General features: G+C 40.7%; 1 protein-coding gene across 3 annotated transcripts in view; it reads left to right on the top strand.

The window, feature by feature from the left end:
• EPHA3 (EPH receptor A3) overlaps window positions 1-23,439 on the top strand; it is a 207,389-nt gene that overhangs the window by 125,186 nt on the left and 58,764 nt on the right. For all 3 annotated transcript variants that reach the window (XM_083736308.1, XM_083736307.1, XM_083736309.1), the window contains 2 exons: window positions 14,353-14,508; window positions 15,485-15,820. In XM_083736308.1, coding sequence (XP_083592434.1) covers window positions 14,353-14,508; window positions 15,485-15,820 — 492 coding nt within the window. The remainder of the gene's footprint in view (window positions 1-14,352; window positions 14,509-15,484; window positions 15,821-23,439) is intronic.

Here is a 23,439-nt window from a genome sequence, read left to right as displayed (position 1 = left end):
ACAGGAAAACTTGCTGTCACTGGAGGTTCCACTGTCCTGTAAATCTCCTGAGACAAATGCTGTTGTTTTGATTTATGACCAAGAAAATGGCATTGTATTCAAAAGCAGCTATCTTTCTGTAGAGAATACATGATGACTGTTCTTTCTTCTCCCTTAAGCATATAACTTCTGCACATAGTTCAGCATAACCTGATTGTCTTTGCATCGAACAGGAGATGTTATTGTAGGATTACTCAGCTCCTAAATGATGGTTCATGGGACTCTGGTGTGTTGTTATATTGGCTGCTTGGAATGTCCTCTTTCATTTATTTCTGTTGACATTTCTATCTTTCTGTATACTGGCATCACAGATTTAGGCTACTTATTTGCAAAATTAGTATGTCCCTTTCCCGTAAGAAATGATTGTTGCACCTTAAATGCACCTCACATTTGGCTTGATTGTATCATGCTCCCTTCTCTAAAACACAGAATCTCTCCAAATGGTAACATCTGGAACAGAGCATTGTTGATTATCACAACTGCAACTGGCTTAATTATTTGACAGCTTGTGAATCCCCCCCCCCACACTTCTAACAGTAATAGTCTCAAACCTGCTCTCTGTTCAAGATACTCAACTGCAACAGCAGTGGTTTCAGATTGACAAAGGAAAGTCACACTTATCCTGGATGTCTATTGGGAACATTTTGTATTGGTGACAATATGTCACAATTGGCCTGTTTGCAGTGACTTCTAGGCCTGGTGATAAAACCAAAATTTGGCTGATGAAATAAGGCCAATGCTTTGTTGCTGTTAAACTCACAGTCAGGGCAATGCACAATACTCTAATGTCACAATGATCCAAATGTTATGGGAGAAGAGGGGAAGAACTCAAGGAATGATGCAGTTTCCAATGATACCCTCCTATCATATGTAACTTTTTTCCTTAAATAAACATTTTCAATGCATAGGATAGTGTTTGAAAAAGAAAGACCATAATGCTGTGTATCTGAAGAAGTGTGCATGCACACGAAAGCTCATACCAAGAACTAACTTAGTTGGTCTTTAAGGTGCTACTGGAAGGATTTTTTTTTGTTTTTTCATAATGCTAGAGTTTCCTGTTTATCCCCATGTTGCTGACGATGCTTTCTTTGGAGATTACAGATTTCAGCAGGAAAAGGTCTAGGTTAGATTAAGTGTCCAGGTAATTACAGGATGATAATCAGCTAAAGCTCAGGATGTCATGTGCCTTTTTCCTGGCACCAGGTGGGGATATGAGTTCTTAATCAGCTTCTCTGGCAGGAGTTTGGCTCTCCAGTGCCAGATCTGCAGAAAGCTGCCTTGATCTAACTGTGAGATGTCAGTAGAATAGATCATAGCAGCAGCGACATCCTATCAGTGGAACATCATTTCACATTAGGTATGATTTAATATGATACTTCACTAATGCATTATGACAGTGTCTAATAGCAAAGGTAGCTTTCGCTTCTCTATTGTAATTGCTTATTCTGCACTGATGAAGACATGCTCTTTTCTCCTGCTCAGACTGTCACTATTTCAGAGTGTAACATTTTATTTAAAGGAATCAAGTCTTAAGTTTTCATTGTTAACCTGTTTATGAAATGCTTACATTATCAGGAATATATCTACATGCAAGGAACATTAGTAGTAGCTGGAAGGAACATTCGCTGTATGGGTGTATGGTTGTTGTTGCTGAAGATCCATTGGAGCAGCAACATCTTTTGCCCAGCAAGATTATGCCATTAAAAAAAGAATAGCATTTTAAAAATGACAGTAACAATCTGTGCGCATATGTCTTCAGTTTCAAGCCAAAATAAAACCGGGTGATTCATTGTTTTTTAATCTAGGCCTCATGTCAGCATAAACAAGGGTTTTCAAGATGGCAATATAAAAGTTGTGGTACTTGTAACTTTAATAAATGGCGTATAATCTAAATGTCTAGGAGCGATTCTAGCATAGGAACATAGAAGTTGCCTTATATCGAGTCATATCATTGGGCCATCTAGCTCAGGATTGTCTATATTGGCTTCCAGTGGCTATCCAAGATTTCAGTCAGTGTTTCCCAGCCCTACCTGGAGTGGCCAGGGATTGAACCGGCAACCTTTTGCATGCAGAGCATGTGTTTTACTATTGAGCTATGGCTGCTGGGCTGGCAGGAGTTGTAGGCAGGTTTATGTCCAAAGCATGCATCAGATTACAGTGTTTAGGCTGCATCCTATAGATGCTTACCTGGGGGTAGGGATGCTGGAGAATTCCGAGGAAATGGAAGCGGAAATTGCAGGTGTTCGCTTATTCATTCCATGTCCATAACTGAAATCAATCCAGCAAAAATAATCGGTATTTGCTGCTGTTGCTACTTTGAGTCCTCAAACAATACATCGTTGATCCTATAACCATGCCTTACAGTGTGTTTCCTTTGCCTTGAAATGAATGGGGAAGATAACATAATGAAAATGTAGTCATGCAATTTATATAATTTATGTAAGTTATATCATTTTGCCACAGTGGTCAGTGAGAAAAATAATGTCGTATTTGGCATAAGACGAACTGCAGTTGAGCAGAAACAGTGCTGCAGGTGACAGACACAGGGCAGAATGAAAACAATGTTTTCTTGCATCCCTATCTGGGAGTCAATGGCATTGAACTAAGTGTAGCTTCTGAATGGATTTGACTAGAATTGCACTGTCAACCCATTACTAACTTACCTCATTAATTGCAATGAGACCTAAATCCAACTAACTTTAAAAAAAGGTATAGGACCCCTGACAGTTAAGTCCAGTTGCGAATGACTCTGGGGTTGCAGCGCTCATCTCGCTTTACTGGCCAAGGGAGCCGACGTTTGTCTGCAGACAGTTTTTCCAGGTCATGTGGCCAGCATGACTAAGCCGCTTCTGGTGCAACAAAACACTAAGACCAGAGCAGTGCACGGAAAATGCCATTTACCTTCCCGCCGGAGCGGTACCTATGTATCTACTTGCACTTTGACGTGCTTTTGAACTGCTAGGTTGGCAGAAGCTGGGACCGAGCGACGGGAGCTCACCCCATTGCAGGGATTCGAACTGCTGACCTTTCAATCAGCAAGCCCTAGGTTCAGTGGTTTAGATCACAGCGCCACCCGAGTCCCTCCAACTAACTTAGCCTGGAACTAATATTTGTAACTTTTCCAGTCTACCAAACAACACTACAGAGAACAGACCTGTTCTTCTGAAATTTTAAATACTTTTAGTGGCAGCCTTTCATTTAAGAACACATGGCAAAAAATTTTTAAAGATCACATTAAATTAAGAATATTACTTCTTTTATAGTCAAATAAAAATGTTCCTGTACTCAAACGACATGCTATATTTTGCTGAGGGTTAACTGTACTGGCAAGGCAGTAATTTCTCGTAATTTCCTGCATTTGACATACTTCAATATTACTCTATATCATATACAACCCCTATGCCTCAGAGTGTCCTGACCCCATCAGATTCAATCTGAGCAATATCCACTTATATAACTTATTTTAATATTGCATTTTGGCATTAGATTTTATGAGGTGACCTAGTCGCAAAGAACACAATAATTATAGCAGGTAAAGCAGAAGCTGTACTTCTCAGGAATGAACGTTATGCCAATTTGAGGTAGTCCTCTAATAATAAGTGTGAACAATTGGTAGAACGGGCATGAGAAAAAAAAATACTTTTGGGACATAAAGGTTTACTATCTGGTGCCTCTAGACAACTCAGTAAACCGCATTAAACTACACATGACCACAAACTCACCTAGACTTGTAATTGAATCAGGTTTGGGTAAACTTTGGGTTCATGAGCTCCATCCTTCCCTGTCTTACTGTGGCAAAGATGTAAGGAGGAATTTGGAAGCTGTGAATGAACTCAGTTTGGGGGGCAAATCACCCCAGAAAAAGTGGAGTGGAATGGAAGCATGGAATTCTGGTTCATGACTGAAAGTGGGTCAAATGCCTACTTTGAGGACAGAAATATTTTTCAGTCTGGAGGAGTGTATGAGAAGTAGAAATGCTGATGAAACTATTGTTGAGCTAAAGACCAATGCCCCAGTCAGAAGAAGGTACAAGATCTTTTAATCTGTGCAGTTACGAGTGTTGGGTGGAATTTGTGAGTTTGTCTATAGCCCAATAAGACTTAGGCTCATGTTGACACCTAAAACAATGAAAAACAGAATCTGAAGGTGTTTACGCTGTGACCTGTCATTTACCAATACAAAACAAAGTTTATTTGTGAGCAAGGGTGAAATAAAAATAAATCCATCAGTGTGCTGGAAAAGGTTTCTGGGACGTTGGAGAGAACTGGCACCTTCTTCACTGGACTTCATTTTAGTTTCATCTCTTTTCTACACAAGCAGGTTTTCTTTTCCCTAACATTTTTTGTTTGTTTGTTTTGCAATGTACCTCTAGAATCCTGTTTGGTCACCACCCTCAGACCAGTAGGGGCAATTTAAGAAGCTTTTTTAAAATTAACCATAGCTTGTTGTGTTGTGTCACCCAAACCACCAACAATGTGATTAACCATGGTTTGTTTGAAACAATTATACTTTAAACCATAGTTTATAAAGCTGATTAATTTTCATTAACCATAATTAAGATTAATCACAGTTTATGGGTTGGGAGAAGAATCAGAAGTGAAAGCTTCCAATATGACTTTCACCAACCCCCTCCCTCTCCCCCCGTCTCCCCCCTCTCCCCCCCTCAATGTGTGTGTGTGTGTGTGTGTGTGTGTGTGTGTGTGGCTAGCTATGCCAATGTGAGGATCACCTAGGCTTGTTTCTGTCATGGTCAAACATAATTTAGTGTGACATCCAAAGCCATGCTCAAAGCTCTGAGAGTCAGTCAGTGAAACTAATTTCCCAATAGTTTAGTGTCTAATGAAAGGAATTCATTTTACATGCAAATAGACTTGGATTTCTACAGTTTAACCTATTGCATCACTAGCTCTCTGTGATTATAGGCATTATTTTTTCCTTGCTGATGTACTGATGTATCACCTTTTAAAACTGTATTATTATCCATTGTTACTGTGGTAATCCACTTTATAAAAAGAGATAGAAAAGCCCGGATAACTATAATGGGAAGCTATTATGGAATACAGCTGAAAAGGTACACTGTTGTTCCCCTGGGATGAAACTATCTCTTATGTACATATAATTAATATGTCTGCCAGAAACAGTTATTAAACAATGGGGAAGGATTGTTTCTGTTGAATAATTTGACCTGGGACTCCAGCCAATGTAAAAGGTATCTGATTAAAATGTTAAGGTCACAGATCAGTGAAATATAAAATGTGGGAAGTAAATGGGTAAGATTACTCATGGGTAAGATTAAGAACATCCATTCGCTAACATCAATTTTCAAATGTATCATATGCAGTGCTACGTGACTGTGTAAAAGTGTTAATCTTTTTTATCATAGAATGCTGAAATCCCACACTATGCATAGACTGTGTTGAATATTTATACTATTCAGAGCAGATCATATGATCATTACAGGACCAACCCTATCATTGGACAGGGTGGGGCAGCCCATCTCTGGTGATGGCTTAAAGGATGCCATGTTGTGAATTATTTAATTGTTGTCTTTTTCTACTCTGGAGCATCCTGTCTGGAACTAGCTCTGCCATAGGGTGATAGCTGACTAGGTTCCATTCAGTGCAGACCCACTGAAATAATTTTATTTCAGTGGCTCTGCTCAGAACAGGACTTTGTTGACTATCACTCCTAATCTTTAATTATTTACTTTCGGTAGTGGGGATGTCCTTGGCCAGGAGTGGGGAACCAAAGGCCTGGGGCCAAATGCAGTTCTTTGGTCCCCTCTGATCCTCGGGACACTTCTTAGACCACACCTCCCCCTCAGCCAGACCCCCACCACTCCTATTTCACATGTCCCTAGTGTTTTGATTGACTGCAAAGTACCCCAGAACTCAGATGATGCCTCTTGATTTCCTGAATGGAGGAGAAAAGGTTGGTCAGAAGGGAATGTTGCCCTTGGTCTGAAAGATTTCTTGCCCTTTCTAGGCACTGTACAGAGCGCTATCTTTTCTAGAAAAAGAAGTGCCAGAACTCACCATGAATGCTTCCCTTGTTCTCTTAGAATGACAATGGTGCCCACTGAGTTCTGGTGAGTTCTGGCTGGGGAAAAAAAGCCCTGAGTGTACAGAAAACAGATATTGAGCACTGGTTAAACCCAATGCAACAAAAAACCACGAATATCTTATTCCTTATATTGACTGTGAAGCCAAGAATTTTCAGAACCCTTTACTCCTTTGCATAGAAAATCGATTAAATCTAGACTGAACTTTTATAATGCTGTGGAAAATGAAACTGAACAGTCTCTGCTTCGTTTTGTTAGAAACTTTCTCTGAAAAGGGAACATGCTGCAGCAGCCCTTGTGCTGTGTCCTTGGCCTTCCTGGTTGCCAAAGCCAAGTCGGAAATGTTAAGTCCACTATTTATTGAGGTGTGAAATGTTTCCTTACCAGGCAACGGGAGGGGGGATGTTGGTGGCTTAGAAACAAAAGACTTCACGTCAGTGTGCATCTGCTCTTCAGTAGGTTGTGACTTTTATATAGCAAGCACAATGAGGTCTGTTGGAAAGTGTATTGCAGCAAGGAAACGGTTTGCTGAAAATCTGCTTTATAAGACATTCCTGCTGGGAAAGATGCCTTAGTTGGAAAGAAAGGACTTTGCAGTGCAGTGATGCTAATGCAGTGCTAATGCATGAAAGGATTCCTGTGGTCAGTACATTTAAGTATGTTTTTGAATCTGCTGACCTTGCCAATGTCATGTGGATCTGCACATTCTTATCATCCCTTTGGGAGGTTTCATTGCAGGTATAGCAAATAGGAACTTGCCCTCAGTTTGTGGGTTTTGTTGTTGATTCATTCTTGCCTTTCAAAAAACAAACCCTTTATTAGTACCTTGGGTTAAGAACTTAATTCGTTCCGGAGGTCCGTTCTTAATCTGAAACTGTTCTTAACCTGAGGTACCACTTTAGCTAATGGGGCCTCCCGCTGCTGCTGCGCTGCCGCCGCACAATTTCTGTTGTGTGTCGAGGTCCCCAGGTCCACCCCAATAACTCACATATCACACAGAATTTTTGTTTAAGGTTTTTGGCATAATTTTGGCCACAACTTTATTAAAATACAAATTTGTGAGTGGTTGCTTAGGCATTGGTTGCGACTATCTGCCCCCACCATGGGGGACAGACTGACATTCCGCACGATGCGAAAGTCAGAATGGGGGAATACACTTGGGGGTTACGCGGAGCAGGGAACCTGCCCTCACCCCAAATGCAACCAGGAGATCATTGCTATGGCCCGAGCCCCCTTGACAGAGTGGACAAGCAATAGTTAGCTCCCAATTCCTTTAACGGAATCCCTTGCAGCAGCAGCATTAGAGGGGCAGGCACAGCCAATCCATGCCCCTCAACCAACCAAACCATAAACCAATGCCTAACCGCAACCTTACAAGTTGTGACGATTTGCTACGCAGTAGGCAAAAACCAAATGGCCCCAGCCAATCAGCCAGATGGACAAAATTCCTACCAGGCTCCCGCTCCAAAGCAGACGACCCCATGACAGGCATAGCAAGGTCAAAGCGAACAACCCTATTCTAGGGAGGGAGGGACGGGCAATCCGCTGCATGGGCGAAAAGAGGAAGCCCTAGCCTCGTGCAAGGAGTTTTAGCATTTCTGGCTGTCAATCAATAAATGGCAACATTAATTTCTTCCCAACAACAAGGGAAGCCCCAATCGCATCAGTGGCCAATGATCAGTTAGCCCGCCCCCAACTTTGGAGTGTCCTGGTGGCCCCCACCGCAACACGTGCTCTCCATGAAGGAGAACACGCTTTCTCATCCTGAAGCAAAGTTTTTAACCCGAGGTACTATTTCTGGGTTAGAGGAGTCTGTAACGTAAAGCGTCTGTAACCTGAAGCATATGTAACCTGAGGTACCACTGTACCATCAGTTAGGATTAGTTATCTCTCACTTTAATATTGGTCATCAAAAATTGAATTCAGATTAGCACAAACACACAGTATTTCAATATGAGTAGGAAAATGAGAGTACCCCTGAACATTTTTTTTAAAGAAAAAAAGCACTGGAAATACATTTAAAAGTCAGATTGTGTGCAGGGGACTGTTATGCATCTCCTTTAAATGCATTATTTCATTGCAGAAGGAAGCACATTTTTTGGAAGTCAGCATTTTATTAGCTGTAGAATATTTCACAAATTATTTGAACAAGTTGAACTATGAATTCTTTCTACTTGCTATCCTGCAACACGCAATCCATAACATTGTTGATCTTTGTGTGATACAGTCGTACCTCGGGTTAAGAACTTAATTCATTCTGGAAGTCCATTCTTAACCTGAAACTGTTCTTAACCTGAGGTACCACTTTAGCTAATGCGTCTCCTTCTGCCACCGCGCCACCACTGCATGATTTCTGTTCTCATCCTGAAGCAAAGGTTTGTAACCTGAAGCGTCTGTAACCTGAGGTACCACCGTATAGTATAGGAGTCCTTGCTACTGGAGAGATGAGCACATTGTCACATAAGCACTAATGCTAGATGTGTGTGAACCTTTCACCAGCAGCAGAGTATATGCCCACGCTGCCCAGGGTGGGCGCACTCCCGAGGGGTGAGGAGGGTGCCCTCCCACATGCCACATGTTCACAGGAGAGGGGCAGGGAAGCTGCTGCTCACTCTCATCATCCATCATCATCATCATTTTTTATTTGTACGCCGCCTTTCCACAGTTAAAAAAACAATGCTCAAGGCAGCTTACAGCATAACAAGATTTACATAATTACAAAAGTCATAAACAATAAATAAACCACATCAAAAAAATACACAACCAAATGGAAAACAATTTCCACAGAAATCAAAATCTAAAACTAAGAATACACCATTCATATCAGGGCTTAAAATGACATAGGTAAAAAACAAAAACAAAACAAAACAGAGCCCTATCTGCCCAGCAGCAGCAGCAGCGGCAGGAGTCCTTTATAGAGCCCATCTGGACTCTCCTCCTGCTCTCTGCCGCTGGGTAAGAAGAGCTGCTGCTGCCAGGCGCAAGATGTGCCGCCCACTCGCCTGCCATTTTGTCACCCCCTCAGTCATGACAGTCGGGGCGGACCGCACCCACCGCATCCCCCTTCCTACGCCTCTGCCTTTCACACCCTCACCACCCTCTCATGGCAAGCTGCTGCTAAATCAAGATATATATATTTAGCCATAGTTTTTCATTTCATCAGAACTGGGGAACCATGGTTAGAGATTTTCTGTTTTAATTGTGGCTCACATCAGAACAGGAAGTTGTTCAAGCAAAAGGCTTGTGCATATATTGGTTTAAGAAACTCAGATATAATTGAACTGGGCCAGAAGAAGATGGAACAGTTTTATCCTTAGCATAATTGGTGCACTTTGATATTCTATGTATAGAACAAAGATGTGTGTGAAGTATATTCTTGGGTTGTTGACACCTTGTCTTGTTAAAGCATGCAGGAGCTCATACCTGTATGAGTCATGCTGGTTTATTTCTGCTTATTTTCTAAACACGGAGCTTTATATTAGCAGAGGGGTGTTTCCACCCAAAACCTCTCTCTACTTTTAATTGAACAGTAGGGAACAACAGAAGGACATGTAGGGTCACTGCTGCCCATTGCCTGCTCAGCTGAATGACTGCACATATTCAGTTCCAGTGTATTGAAATGCTGCAGACTTTGACACAAAGTATTGTGCTTCAGTCCAGAACTTAAAGAATGGAGTTCCTGTTGGATCATACAGTATGGCTCTCTTCACAAATAAACTGTTGTTTTGACCTTGCACAGACAAGTGGGCCTAGAAAAGCCAATCCAGGAAACAAGCTTCTTTAACATATGCTTCGTGGCATTATACTTTGTATTTCCAGTTGATATTGCTCTTTGTATAAAGGGTCAACATCTAAAAAGGACCTCCCTGCACTGATGCAATCCAGAGAAAATAGAAATAAATGAGACTTTGATGCTTACTGTCAACCTTATGAATGCTACTGAATCAGACAAAGGGGTTATCTAGTCAAGCATCCTGTTTGCCTCAGTGGCCAAGTAGATGCTTATGTCCACAAGCAGGACATGAGGCCAATAACTCTTGTTGTTCCCCAGGGACTGGTATTCAGAAGTGTGCTGTCTCTAATCTCAGAGTAACCATAGCATAGCATCACCATGATGGGTAGCCGCTGATAGTTGCAGCCTCCACGAATTCGTCTCATTCCGTTGTAGAGTCATATAATTTATTGGCTAATGCAGCCCTTAAAAAAATGCATATAAATGAATAATCTTTTAAATGAGCAGATCATTTCTATCTAACCCATGTCCTTTCCCCCTCTCCTCAGCATTAGAAGCAAAACCTGCGTGTACAAAATGAAAGGGAAATCCAAGATTTTGGTGTAGCTTTTGGCAGCAAGATGACCTTCTTCCAAACAAAAAATAGCAGCAAAGATGAGAGTTCTGTAGTTAGCATTCATTACCGTATTTTTCGCCCTATAGGATGCACTTTTCCCCCTCCAAAAATGAAGGGGAAATGTGTGTGCGTCCTATGGGGCGAATGCAGGCTTCAGGAGAGCTCCACCACCAGCCCCACAAGCTCAGGGACAGCGGGGGGGCGCAGCGCGCCATCCCGCTGTCTCCCAATGTGGTTTGGAGGCTGACGGCGGGGAGACCCATGCTTGTCCCCGCTGCCGGCCCCACAAGCTCCGGGGACAGTGGGGAGGCGCAGCGCACCTTCCCGCTGTCCCCGGACCTGGTCTGAAGGCTGGCGGCAGGGAGAAGAGCGCTTCTCCCCGCTGCCGGCGCCCCACAAGCGCCTGGGGGGGAATTTTTTTTTCTTTATTTCCCCCCCAAAAAACCAGGTGCGTCCTATGGGCCGGTGCGTCCTATGGGGCGAAAAATACGGTATGTACCTCTGGAGGTTCTCTTTCTAGGAAATGGAGCCTGTTACTCTGATATGTCCTTCCTTTATAGACTCAACTGCCACCAACATTTCCTAAGTCCTGGAAGTTCAGAGGTTCTTGCCAAGTCTCTCTCTCTGTTTCTGTATTTATTAGCGTTCTTTGTTTCTTTTTAAAGAATTTAGAAGCCACTCTTCTGTTTTTGGATCCTTTCATCCCAAGTCATTTCCAAACTGATAAGCAATCAGTCACCCCAAATTGTTATTGGAGGGTTTGATATGTTATGAAGGTGAGACCTAAGGCAGCATAGAATCATCCAGAAATCAGTGCCAGAAATTAGTGTCTTTTTGCCTCCTGTTTACTTATCCATGTGTTCATTAAAGCACCAGGGTTTGTTCTTGTAAATCCTCCCAATGTGTTTGCACTGATTGGCCATAACATTTTAATATAGGAGCTCCAATAAAAATGAAGCTTAGAGGTGCTCTGTGCTTGTGGCAGAAAGCCTGCCTGTATTTATGACATGTTTGCGTCACTCATCACAACGGCACAAGTTTGTAGCCAAAAGTGTGCGGGTTTCCTTGCCAATAAATCCCACCCACATCGTGCTACCTAATTGTATCATATATTACACTGGCAGAGTTACTGGCTGGGATACTATGAGTGATAGAGTTTGGGCTGTGAGTTTATCAGATATCTAACCCCTTGCTGCTTGTGTGTCACTTTGTAGGTTAGGCAGGAAGGATGTTTCCAACGCTGCTGTTGCATTAGTTGCATTTATAAGCTTATGAATAAAAATGTTGCTCATATCTCACATTTAGGTTTGTCTTTTTCAAAGTGCCTATCATCTGACAAAATCAAATGTGGCTCTTCCAGCCCTATATATGTGCCTGCCCCTGAAAAATAAATATCAGTTGAAATGAAGGCTGCAATTCTTTCTCCCATCTTCTTATGTCAAAGATAATAAAATTGGTGTGACCACCTTTTCGTGCCGTACTGTTTCCAAGTTTTTAATTTACACTGTAATTGCCTACTTAAATTTTTTTCCTGAGGGCTGTAGCACTGAATAATCTTAGCTTTGGTTGACACACAAAGATAGAAGGTGAAGATACAAATCAGAATCCTCCCACTAGGGCATGCTGGGCTGTAACTAGCTCATTTCCCTCGTAACTGCTATCTTCACAGCACTGTAGCGGAGCCATGAGAAAAATGCCAGTTTCTGGTGAAGTTTCTGCCTCTAGAGACAATAGACAGATTCAGCTGGCTTTGTTATGATATTTTCCTGTGGTGTTCTGCTTCAGTTTTTCCTGCCTTTTATTAAGTGAGGTCTGTGGGCAGGTCTGTCATTTTTTTCCTTCTGTGGACCCCTACATAAACACATTGATACCATATTTATCAAAAAGCATTTTATACCATTTATTTGTTGTAGTGTTTTAACATGTTGTGGTTCACTCACACCCACACCCACCCCTCTCAAGGCATTTTAGAATACTAAAATAAACATATGGTATAGGTTGTGCAGTAGGCCCAATGTTGTCTTTGTCCACATTCACACCATAAAGTTAAAGCACTACAGTATGATACCATTTTAAAACAGTTCTGGCTTCCTCCAAAGAATTATGGGAACTGTAGTTTATTGAGGGTGCTGGGAGTTGTGCGGATACCCCATTCCCCTCCCAGAGATTCCGTGTCTAGAGCAGTTTCACAGTTAATCCCGCTTCCCAAGTAACTCTGATAATTGTAGCTTGGTGGGGGAATTACTCCTTTCCTTGTGATTCATCACACAGGTGGTCCATTGTTCCTTCAAACCTGCCACTTAATATGGCAGTCTGAGGTGTGTACTGTACTCATAAATCTGTTCACAGGTAAGTACACCGGCCTGCTGCAGGTTTTTATATACAGTTGTGGAGATCTTGGAAGCAACCTACCAAGACTGCAATCCTAAGTACACTATGCTAGGCAATAAACACATTGAACACTGTGGGGCTTACTTAGTGGTGTAGTAGTGGTAGAGGAATGCATTTCTGGGACCTTTTCAGAGCAGAAGCAATGTTCTCATCTGCTAGACCTCTGGGGAATTGAGGGGCACTCCTTGCTCACATGCATCAAAACACAGTATAACTGTATCTAATAAAGTATATTTAATAAAGTGAAGTTTACAGAATAAGCTGAAACCATGGCAGAGTTTCATTCACAGTGTCCTTTTGTCCACTCTCTTGTCTAATCGGTTAGACTGAATTTAGATGCAGTTGCTATAAAGTCATGCATATTTTTTGCTATGTATGAACTTCATGTGTGCGGTACTGGCTGAGTCTGGGCAATGAGAAAGACTATAGAATGTACCAATATTAATGAAATGCCACCACCTGGAGTTTGTCCCAAGCAGATTATACAACCAGAAGCATCTTCCCTAACAGTCATGTTTAACAAAAGAAACAGTCTTATAGCTTATATCAATAAAGAGTTTCTTTTTATCCGAAGAAGCTCTGTGTTGTTTTTTTGCTTCTGCAAATTTTCAGGTGGGATGAGCATTGCACTGTTTACATTTTCTTTAGTAATTTTGTGTGGCTTTGTTGTGCTGAAGAGATCAAACCAACATAAAGTTTGATCATCCTCAAACCCAAACCTTTTGCAAAGAAAGCACAGAGTCAAATTCATGATTGGGTGTGGCACGGAATAGAATTGGGGACTTATCTGAAAATGCATAATTGGCAGCTTTCTGTTAATGTGAATTCAGTTGTCAGGTTTTAGAGATTATTCAGAGCTTGCAAGTCCCATGATCTCTTTCTGCACGTGACATCCTTGTTCTCCACACTTACTGCACTCTTCTGCTTCCTTCCATATGTTAATCTCCCTTTCCCCAAAGTAGAAATTGGCAGTAAGGGATGCTAGAATTTCCAAGCTGAAGATTTCAAAAACCTATTGAGGCTTTTCAAGTGCTTGGCTTGAGCACTTCAACATCCCAATTTGATTAGTCTATTGACCTACTCAAGATAATCACCCACAGCTATTAGGTTCCATGGACTTTAAACTTGGAAACTTGGATCAGACATTGGATCTGTGCTCTTTTTGCTATTGCAGTTGGTTGCCATTCACACAGCAGTGGCTAGGACTTCACACAGCAATCCATTTTCTTTGGGAAGTTAAGCAACACTGGAGGTCCAGTACTGCCCATCTGGATTTTCCCAAACACTACCTACCTGCCTGTTGCTCAAGGTACTTGTACCTGAGTGCCTGACATTACTTAAGAAAAAATGAGAAATATTAAAATTTAGACAATTTCAAATCATACTTAATTTTTGCTTAATTTTGGTAGAGGAACTAGTAGTCATCCTTCCCTTGTTTATTACTCATCTTCAGCAAAGAATGATAGAACCATGTTATTTGAGAGATTTTAACCAACTACTGTTCTTTTACAGCTTGCCGACCAGGATTTTACAAAGCCTTTGCTGGTAATGTTAAGTGTGCCAAATGCCCGCCTCACAGTTCTACAAATGTGGAAGGTTCTACGAACTGCAAGTGTGAAAAGAATTACTTTCGCTCTGAGAGAGACCCTCCATCTATGGCTTGCACAAGTGAGTAACCACAGTATAATAAAAAAGGCTGCTTGTGTTCAGTCTCTCCTGTAAGTATAGGAGTAGGAGTAGGAGTATTTATTACAATTTGTATACTGCCCTATATCCATAGATCTCAGGGCAGTTCGCAACATAAAATTACAATATAAAAAACTCAAAACGCATAATAAAAACAAGAACAAAGACAACCCAATAATCCCCTGTTCTGCAACACATTTTAAAGGGCATCAGATGTCAATCAGCGAAAGGCCTAGTTAAAGAGGAATGTTTGTGTCTAGCACCTAAAGGTGCATAATGAAAGAAAAATCTATCTTTTGAAAATAAAACTTTTTATACTGTTGCACTGTAATTGCTGATAAGATTCTCTCATTATGTTTGTGCATTTTAATTCTTGAACCAAATAGGTCATCTTTATTAATAGCTGCAGAAATGAATGTCTTTTACAACTTTACATCCTAATCTACTTTAAGCTTGGTTTCTGTCTTTTTTGCTTATCTAACATTGCAGTGTAACAAACCTTGATAGGAGTAACAAAGCTTGATACCTGTAATTTGTGTTGGAAAACTGATAATACTGCAGGCCATAATAATCCTTAAATCATTGTTGTACCTCTTCAGACATACACCTTGGGGAAAACTCAAGTGTGGGTTTCCTTGTGCCCTGTAACTAAGGGCCGCACAGAAACCCATACTTGAATATTTGTACAACCAATACTAGACTTCTTAGGCAGATGTTTCACAAAAGTGATTATGATCAGTAGCAAATGGTTTTAAATGCCTTTATAAAAGCAGTCCTAGTTTGGTAGTGCAAGACCCCATTAAAAGAAAAATATCTCTATGAAACATCTTTGGAGAAATGAGGCAGATCATTAAAAAACATGACACCTACCATTATCAAATGCATATTTGAGTAGCTTAATTGTCTTTGAATTCAAACAGATGAAACATTCATCGTTTTCTTCCCATTACATCTGTAGGACCACCTTCTGCTCCCAGAAATGTTATCTCCAACATCAATGAAACATCAGTCATCCTAGACTGGAGCTGGCCTTTGGACACTGGGGGCAGGAAAGATGTCACTTTCAACGTTGTCTGCAAGAAATGTGGAGGAACAGCAAAGCAGTGTGATCCGTGTAGTACTAATGTGAGATTCCTTCCACGTCAGATCGGCCTCACCAACACCACTGTGACTGTGGTGGACCTCCTGGCTCACACAAATTACACCTTTGAGATAGATGCAGTTAATGGCGTGTCAGATTTAAGCACCTTTGCAAGACAATTTGCTGCAGTCATCATTACGACCAATCAAGCTGGTGAGTACCATGTTTTCATTGTTCTTCTGCTTTCTGAACCTGAGAAGTTTCCAGGCCTCATTCTCCACATCCTCATCATCTTTCCTCCCTCAGAGCATCCTCATCTTACTTACCAGCAGGTAGAAGTAGTGGCTGTAGTGATGGCAGGGAGAAGGAAGGGATTTCTTCTTCTTCTCATTGTCCCTGCTACCTCTCCATTGGTATGGTATGCCACATATCTGCAGAGTATCTGCAGTGCATCAGGGGTATGTGGGTGGGAGGAGCTAATATTCTTTCCATTCTGCTTTCTGCTGCTCCTGCTCCCACCCTCATTTCTACTTGCGAGTAAATAAGTTTATTGGATGAGGGCCAATAGAATGAGAAATGAATCCTAGCAAGTGGAGGCCTTGTACATTTCTCTATTCTGGAAGTTGGCTTTTGTCTGTTCTGTGTGGGGCTGCACATCCTCTGAAGGAACAGGTTTGTGTTGTGGGGTTACTTATTGATTCATCTTTTGTCAAGTGGATTCAGTGGCTAGTAAGAGGTTCTACCAGCTTCAACAGAATGCCAACTTCATCTGTTCATGAACAAGGGTAATCTGACCACAGTGGCCATGCACTGGTAACCTCAAGGCTTGGCTACCACTGTGTTGTTTAGTCATTTAGTCGTGTCCGACTCTTCATGACCCCATGGACCAGAGCACGTCAGGCACTCCTGTCTTCCACTGCCTCCCGCAGTTTGGTCTACCACAGTAGATCCCATATTGTTGTCCATGAGGTTAGTCCAGAAGCTATGTGCCTTGGATCTGCCAATAGTAGGTCTTTTAGTGTTGTGTCCACTTTATACAGAATTCATAACTGTTTGAAATAGGGCATTGGCCAACAATCTATTCTTTTAGATGCATTTTCAAAACTTTTTTATTTACCAACACCTTTTCTGAATACAATTCTTAGTTATTGTCTGCTGATTGTCTACTGATGTAGTGCTGTTACTTTAACAGTACCACTTTTGGTTTCCTGTACACCATGCCACTATAATGTGCATTGTTTATAAATCTTTTATAAATCTTTCAAATCTTCTTTAAAATTAATTTTAAATTATAAATCTTTTGAAATTAATAAATAAAGGAAAGCCTAGGGAGAATGTTTTGGGCAGTGGTCAGCTGCCAAGGAGGAAGGGGCTCCTTTTGTTTTTGTTGAGTTTATGTCACGGGCTCTGAAAATGAGTTGAAATTGTTTCCAATTTTTGAGTAAAGATTTAAATTTGTTTCCAAGTCGGTCCAATGAGTTCTGCAGATGTCTGCCCTTCCCTAGTTACAACTGCTGTTCTTACCTTTTAGCTTTCATATTTGTTTGGAGTGCATTTGTGTGTGTATTGTCTGTCTGTCTTTATAAGAAGTAGGTCCACATGTCCATAATGTTTGGGTGTTTTTGTGGTCAAACAACAATTTGTTTTCACCAAGATATAATCCTGCCCCAGGGAGTGGGATCTTGTAGAAACGCAGCATGAGGTCAGGGACAAGCAGAACCTCCCCTGTTGTTAGTTGATGAGAGGTAGTGGAGCCATGTATCCTTTTTCTGTCTCTGCTGAGCTGTTGAAATTCCAATCACCTGGCAGGCATAGAGGCAAATTTCAGCCCCTCCATCATCACTGTATCCATCTGAGAGCCAACAAGAGGTGACAAAGGCATGTGGGCTTTCTTTGCCAAGCAGCTAGAGCCAACTATCTGGTGTGAGGTAGTGTTTTCTCTTTTCCTGCATCATAAGTACTAGGGACATTAGTTTAGCTTCTGTAGCATAAGGGAAGATGCAATGAATATACTGTAGTGAAAGCAAACAGAAACAATTTCCAATTGTTGGGTGGTTTTATTATCAAGGGATTTGGCAGAATTACTATTAGGATTAACTCCCAATCTCCAGTCAGCAGTATCAAATAACACTTTAGTCTGTTGTCACAGAAAGAATGTGTTTTATTAATAAAATCAGATTTTAATGAAAGACTCAAAGCAGTAATCTCCAATATAAATTACAGTGGTCATGTAAGTGATTAATTTTGATATAATAGAAGTGGAGGAAATTAAGTGCTTTGATGTTAGACATATAAAATACCAACACTGGCACTACAAAGCTTTAATAATATTATGGATTATATTTTCTGTTCCTCCATGTTTCTTGCTCTCCCCAAATCCTGATTACCAGCAGCTTTACATGAATATTGCTTTAAAGTGCTGGTGCTGTGATTTATGGCATTCAGCTGGCCTTAGAGAGGCCCATTCATGCCTATGGGGTTTTCTGTACACGAACAATGAATGAATGAGAGTATAATTTTCACTGTGGAAAGTTTTGCTTGCAATAGATAGGTCTCTAGTAAGTATTGTTTGTTCAAGTACAGAAGACTAAACTTGAAATTTCTTTGGTTGTTTTTAAATTTCACAATTATCTTGGTGGGAAGTGGAGGAATCTCAACTTTCTGTACAGCCACCATGTAGTTCATTCTCTACTTTCTTCAGAATCAGCCTTAGATGCTTTCTTTATGAATATATTGAGTTACAATGTGTTGGTTAATTAATATTTCTCATCTGCCTTTTTGACAAGTTGTGTGGTGGAATAATACTAATAAAGAAAAGCCAGAACAATACCTAATTATTTATTGTGACCACCCGTGTGCATACTCCTCTGTGCAGTATGCTGCTTCTGTGAATAGTTTGTGAATGGGGAGTTTGCCTAATGGCAATAGATGAAGGAGGGAAGGAAGGAGCAGTTGAGAGGTGACTTGCTGCAGCAATGCAGATGAGTCAGTGAAGGGAGACCTGAGCTTCCTTCATGTTCCTATCCTACAGTTAACATGGAAAGTTGTATATCCTAGTGGAACACATGCTACCATGTTTCCATTTTTCAATTTGCACTGGCACATATGCAATTATAGTAGTACAGTGTTTCGTAAATGAACTCCATCTTCTGACTGTAATGAAAGACATTAGGGGAATTGTACCTATATACTACTTAAGGCTAACTCAGATGTACTTCTCTGCCCAAAGCAGTGGCAGTTTTTTTGTGCTGATGTCTGCGTTGATGTACAGCCATGGAGAGAAAATACAGAATGGTTGGATGACATGGTTACTCCTTTTTCAGGCTTGTCAGCTTCTGGGAATGGGTATTGGACCAGTGCCAGATTTACATATAAGCTAAACAAGCTATAGCTTAGGGCCCCACTCTCTTGAAGGCCCCCCAGAAAAATTGAAAGGGAAAAAAACTGGATTTAGATTTCCAAAATATAAGATAAAAAAACTAATAAAATAAAACCTACATACAGCCACAGTGTTTTGTGTTGTGTATGGACCTATTAGGTCCATAAATTACCATATAGCATATATTCAATAATAATAATAATAAAACCACAGCGACAATTTGTTGTTGACAAAGGACAGCTGGACATATAAAGGGCCCATTACCTTCAGTATCTAAGGGCCTCATCCAACCTAAATCCAGCCTTGGTATTGGACTGGTGTGGGGAGTAACCATGCTATTCTTTGACATGGCTCCACATTTCAAACATTGTCCAAGCAAAACAGGACACAAAGAAGCAGAAGAAGTTCAGAAAGCCATGTTCTTAATCCATCATTTTATTCCTTGGATCACATGTGCTCGGTTGACATAGAGTCTGGGACAGTTTGCCTTGGACAACTGCAGTATTGCAATACTTTTAGGTGGGTTTTGTTGTCAACTGCCTCATGGAAAGAGTAACACGTTCTGCTTCTATTAGCTCACATGATCAGGCTTTTGCCACTATATTATAATGCTAAGGCCCAGACTTATAACTGTAGTTATCAGCCATGCTAAAGGGAACAAGACTTCATCTCAACTCACAATAATATGTTTTCACACAGATGTTATCTAATAACACCAATCAACCCTGCTTAGGACGGGTCACTGACTGCCACAGGAGAATTATATGAAATCCACAATCCCCTGAGGCAAGGTGCTAATTATGAATGTGTCATGGAGAGAGATGGACAGCTGTGCCACTCTGACAAGCTGATATGCAGATTTATCTAGTCTGCTTGGTCAATGTTTAGTTCGCAGATAGGTTTTCAGATCAGATTTTGGGTTCTTTATTATTTTAAGAACCTTGACTTATTTAATTGGCTGTATTTTAGTTATAGTTATCTGGATCTTTTGGTAAATAACTGGAACTGTATAAATCTCTTAAATCAAGACTAGGATAGCAATGGACCACAACCCTCTCTCTTTCAAGATTGTAATAGGGGAGCAATATTCTGACATAAAATAAAAAGTGTAAATTTACCTTCCTACAGTTTATTCAGTATCCACCGTATTCTTCAATACCAGACAGCAAAGAATAGGAAAAAAACTAAAAATAATTTCTGCCATGCAAGGCTAGTAGTTCTCAAACAAAAAGTTGAGACAAATAAGATATAAGGGGTGTGCAGTGACCACAAGATTTGTCTTGCATCTGTAGCATTTGGAAGCAGTCCAATCTGTTTCAGATATGCTCTATGTCATTCCAATTTCATTCATTATTTGGGTCTGAATCTGATCTGTTAAAAATCCAAAGCTTTGTTTCAACTCCGTTTACTGTAATGGGGAATATGAAAACAGCTCTTGCATTTTTTCACTTTCTACAAAAATGGGTTAAGATCTTTAGGCGAAGAAGGCCCTCAAGAATGGCTTAAGCCTGCCAAATTTCATGCAGATGCTTTCATGTAGAGAAGATTTAATGTTTTGTTTATTAAAAAAGAAAAAGACTATATAGTTCCAGGGGATTTCGTGCTGGGTGATTTTTACCTTTGTTAGAGAAAACTGCGAGTTCCTATTTTTTTTTCTTTTAAACTGTTTTTTAGGGGAAAGAATTATGCCACCCAATAGTTTAATTCCACTTCTTTACACCCTGCTCTCACAGCCAAAACTCAGAGAAGAACGATAACCCATGAGAAGAACAACTGTTTATTTAGATCAACATCCCTGCTCCAAATCACTGCGATTGGAGTAGCCTCAGAAAATAATTCAGTGTGATTAAAAGCTAGCCTTGTCCATCAAGACCCAAAGTTTCCCATTCATCTTTTCACTTCCTCTCCTCTCTTCTTCACCTGCTCTCCTCTTGAACTCTAAATGTTTCCTTAGACTGCTTGGTTTCATTTTTCAGAAAAGAAAAGGGGGGGCATTTAACTCTGTGCTGGTGAAGGTTGGAAGGGTGAGACACAGAGCAGTGGAAAGAATAGTGTGTGCTTGGAAAGGAATTTGAGACAGAAACGGGTAGTTTGTTGCTTGAATCAAAGTCCAAATTGTGCCTCTCATGCTCCCCCCTAGGGTCAACCCTTTAAAAAGCCTTACTGTAGCATTCAGACATCAATTCCTTCCCTAAATGATCACCCATGTGAAGCAGCCTGACCCTGGGAGCATTAATAAGACTGTCCCAGTTGTGGAGAACTGAAGTGGTTTGGGAATGGGGAGATGAGAATGAGTGAAGGAGAGTGTGTGGCAGGCCCTTAAACACAATTATCTTAATTTTTTAATATGCCTGCTTACTGTTAATTTTGTGATGGGGGTTATATTGTATATTTGATTTTAGTTAACTCTAAATTTCTGAGATTTGATGAGCTACAAAGGAAGGAGAAAATTTGTTTTTTTTTATAATATTTTTTATTAGTTTTATATAATACAGAAAAAAGAATAAAGAACGTACTGTAAAAGTAAAAAAAGAAAGGTTACAAATTTTTCTTACTCCCTTTTCCAAATCTGTTGGACTTCCCCACGTCCTCCCAACCCTGCATTCTCTGTGATACATAACGTCTGCTATTTGTTAACTTGTTTCAATACTTATTATATCTTCCTTTTTATCATGTTACCCAATTTCAAATGTAATATAACCCAAATCATGTACATTTTCATTTTAACACAATAAAGTTGTTTCATTATTCTATCTCTGACTCCTTGTACCTTAATTTCCATTTCTTTAATTTAACATTACTGAAGCTAGAATTTCCTAGACGGTGCGTTTTTTAACATTCATACAACTTATAATGTTTTTCCAAATAGTCTTTAAATTTTCTCCAATCCTCCTCGAATGTTTCTTCTCCCAAGTCTCGGATTCTGCCAGTCATTTCGGCCAGTTCCATATAGTCCATCAACTGCGTGTGCCATTCCTCCAGTGTGGGTAAATCTTGTGTCTTCCAATATTTTGCAATCAGAATCCTTGCTGCTGTAGTAGCATACATAAAAAAAGTTCTGTCCTTCTTAAACACTCTCCGGTCCACCATGCCCAGAAGGAAGGCCTCTGGTTTCTTAGGTAAGGTAAATCTCAGTACCTTTTTTAGTTCATTATGAATCATTTCCCAGAAGGCCTTCACTTTCGGGCAGGTCCACCAGAGGTGAAAGAATGTCCCTTCCGCCTCTTTACATTTCCAGCATTTATTATCAGACAGGTGATATATCTTAGCAAGCTTGACTGGGGTCATGTACCACCGGTATATCATTTTCATAATGTTTTCCTTCAAGGCACTACATGCCGTAAATTTCATTCCGGTGTTCCATAACCTTTCCCAGTCTTCAAACATAATGTTATGCCCCAAATCCTGCGCCCACTTTATCATGGCGGATTTGACTGTCTCATCCTGAGTATTCCATTTAAGCAGCAGGTTATACATTCTCGAAAGTAGTTTACTTTTTGGTTCTAACAATTCTGTCTCTAGTTTCGATTTTTCCACCTGGAATCCAACCTTCTTATCTACTTTGAAGACCTCTTGAATTTGTGCATAATGCAACCAATCTCGCACCTTGTTTTTTAGTTTTTCCAAGCTCTGCAACCTCCAATTGTCTCCAATCTTTTCAATGATTTCCCCATATTTAGGCCAATTGGCTTCCATATTAGGTCTCTTACGTGCCTTGGCCTCCACCGGTGAGAGCCACCTCGGAGTCTTACTCTCCAATAAGTCTTTATATTTTGTCCAGACCATTAAAATTGCTCTCCTGACAATGTGGTTTTTAAACAATTTGTGCACTTTAACCTTGTCATACCACAAATATGCATGCCACCCAAAAGCATTATCAAACCCTTCCAGATCTAGGACATCAGTGTTTTCCAGTAAAATCCAATCTTTCAACCAGCAGAAGGCTGCAGCTTCGTAATATAACCTCAAGTCTGGCAGGGCAAATCCCCCTCTTTCTTTCGCATCAGTTAGTATCTTAAACTTTATTCGGGGCTTTTTGCCCTGCCAAACAAACTTAGAAATATCCTTCTGCCACTTTCCAAAACATTCCACCTTGTCCACGACCTGTAGGGTCTGAAACAAAAATAGCATTTTTGGCAATACATTCATCTTTATAGCTGCTATTCGGCCCAACAGGAAGGAGAAAATTTGTAAATACCTTTCAACAGCCAGTTCATCTGTGATTGTCCCCTTGTAATCTGGATTTTGTAGGCTGATTTAAGAGTGGGAATTGACCAAGGCCTCTTTCAACTCAGGGGTTGGGAATCTGTACCCCTCCAGATGTGGTTGGGCTGCAGTTCCCTTCATCCCTATCCATTAGCTAGGATGGCTGGGGCTGATCTGAGATTGAGCCCCTCAACATCTGGAGGGCCACAAGTTCCCCACTCTTGATTTGTGAACTCAGCACTGATTA

This window comes from Podarcis gaigeae, assembly GCF_964106915.1.
Source record: "Podarcis gaigeae genome assembly, chromosome: 4".
NCBI lineage: Eukaryota > Metazoa > Chordata > Lepidosauria > Squamata > Lacertidae > Podarcis > Podarcis gaigeae.
This window is presented reverse-complemented; position numbering and strand designations above follow the sequence as displayed.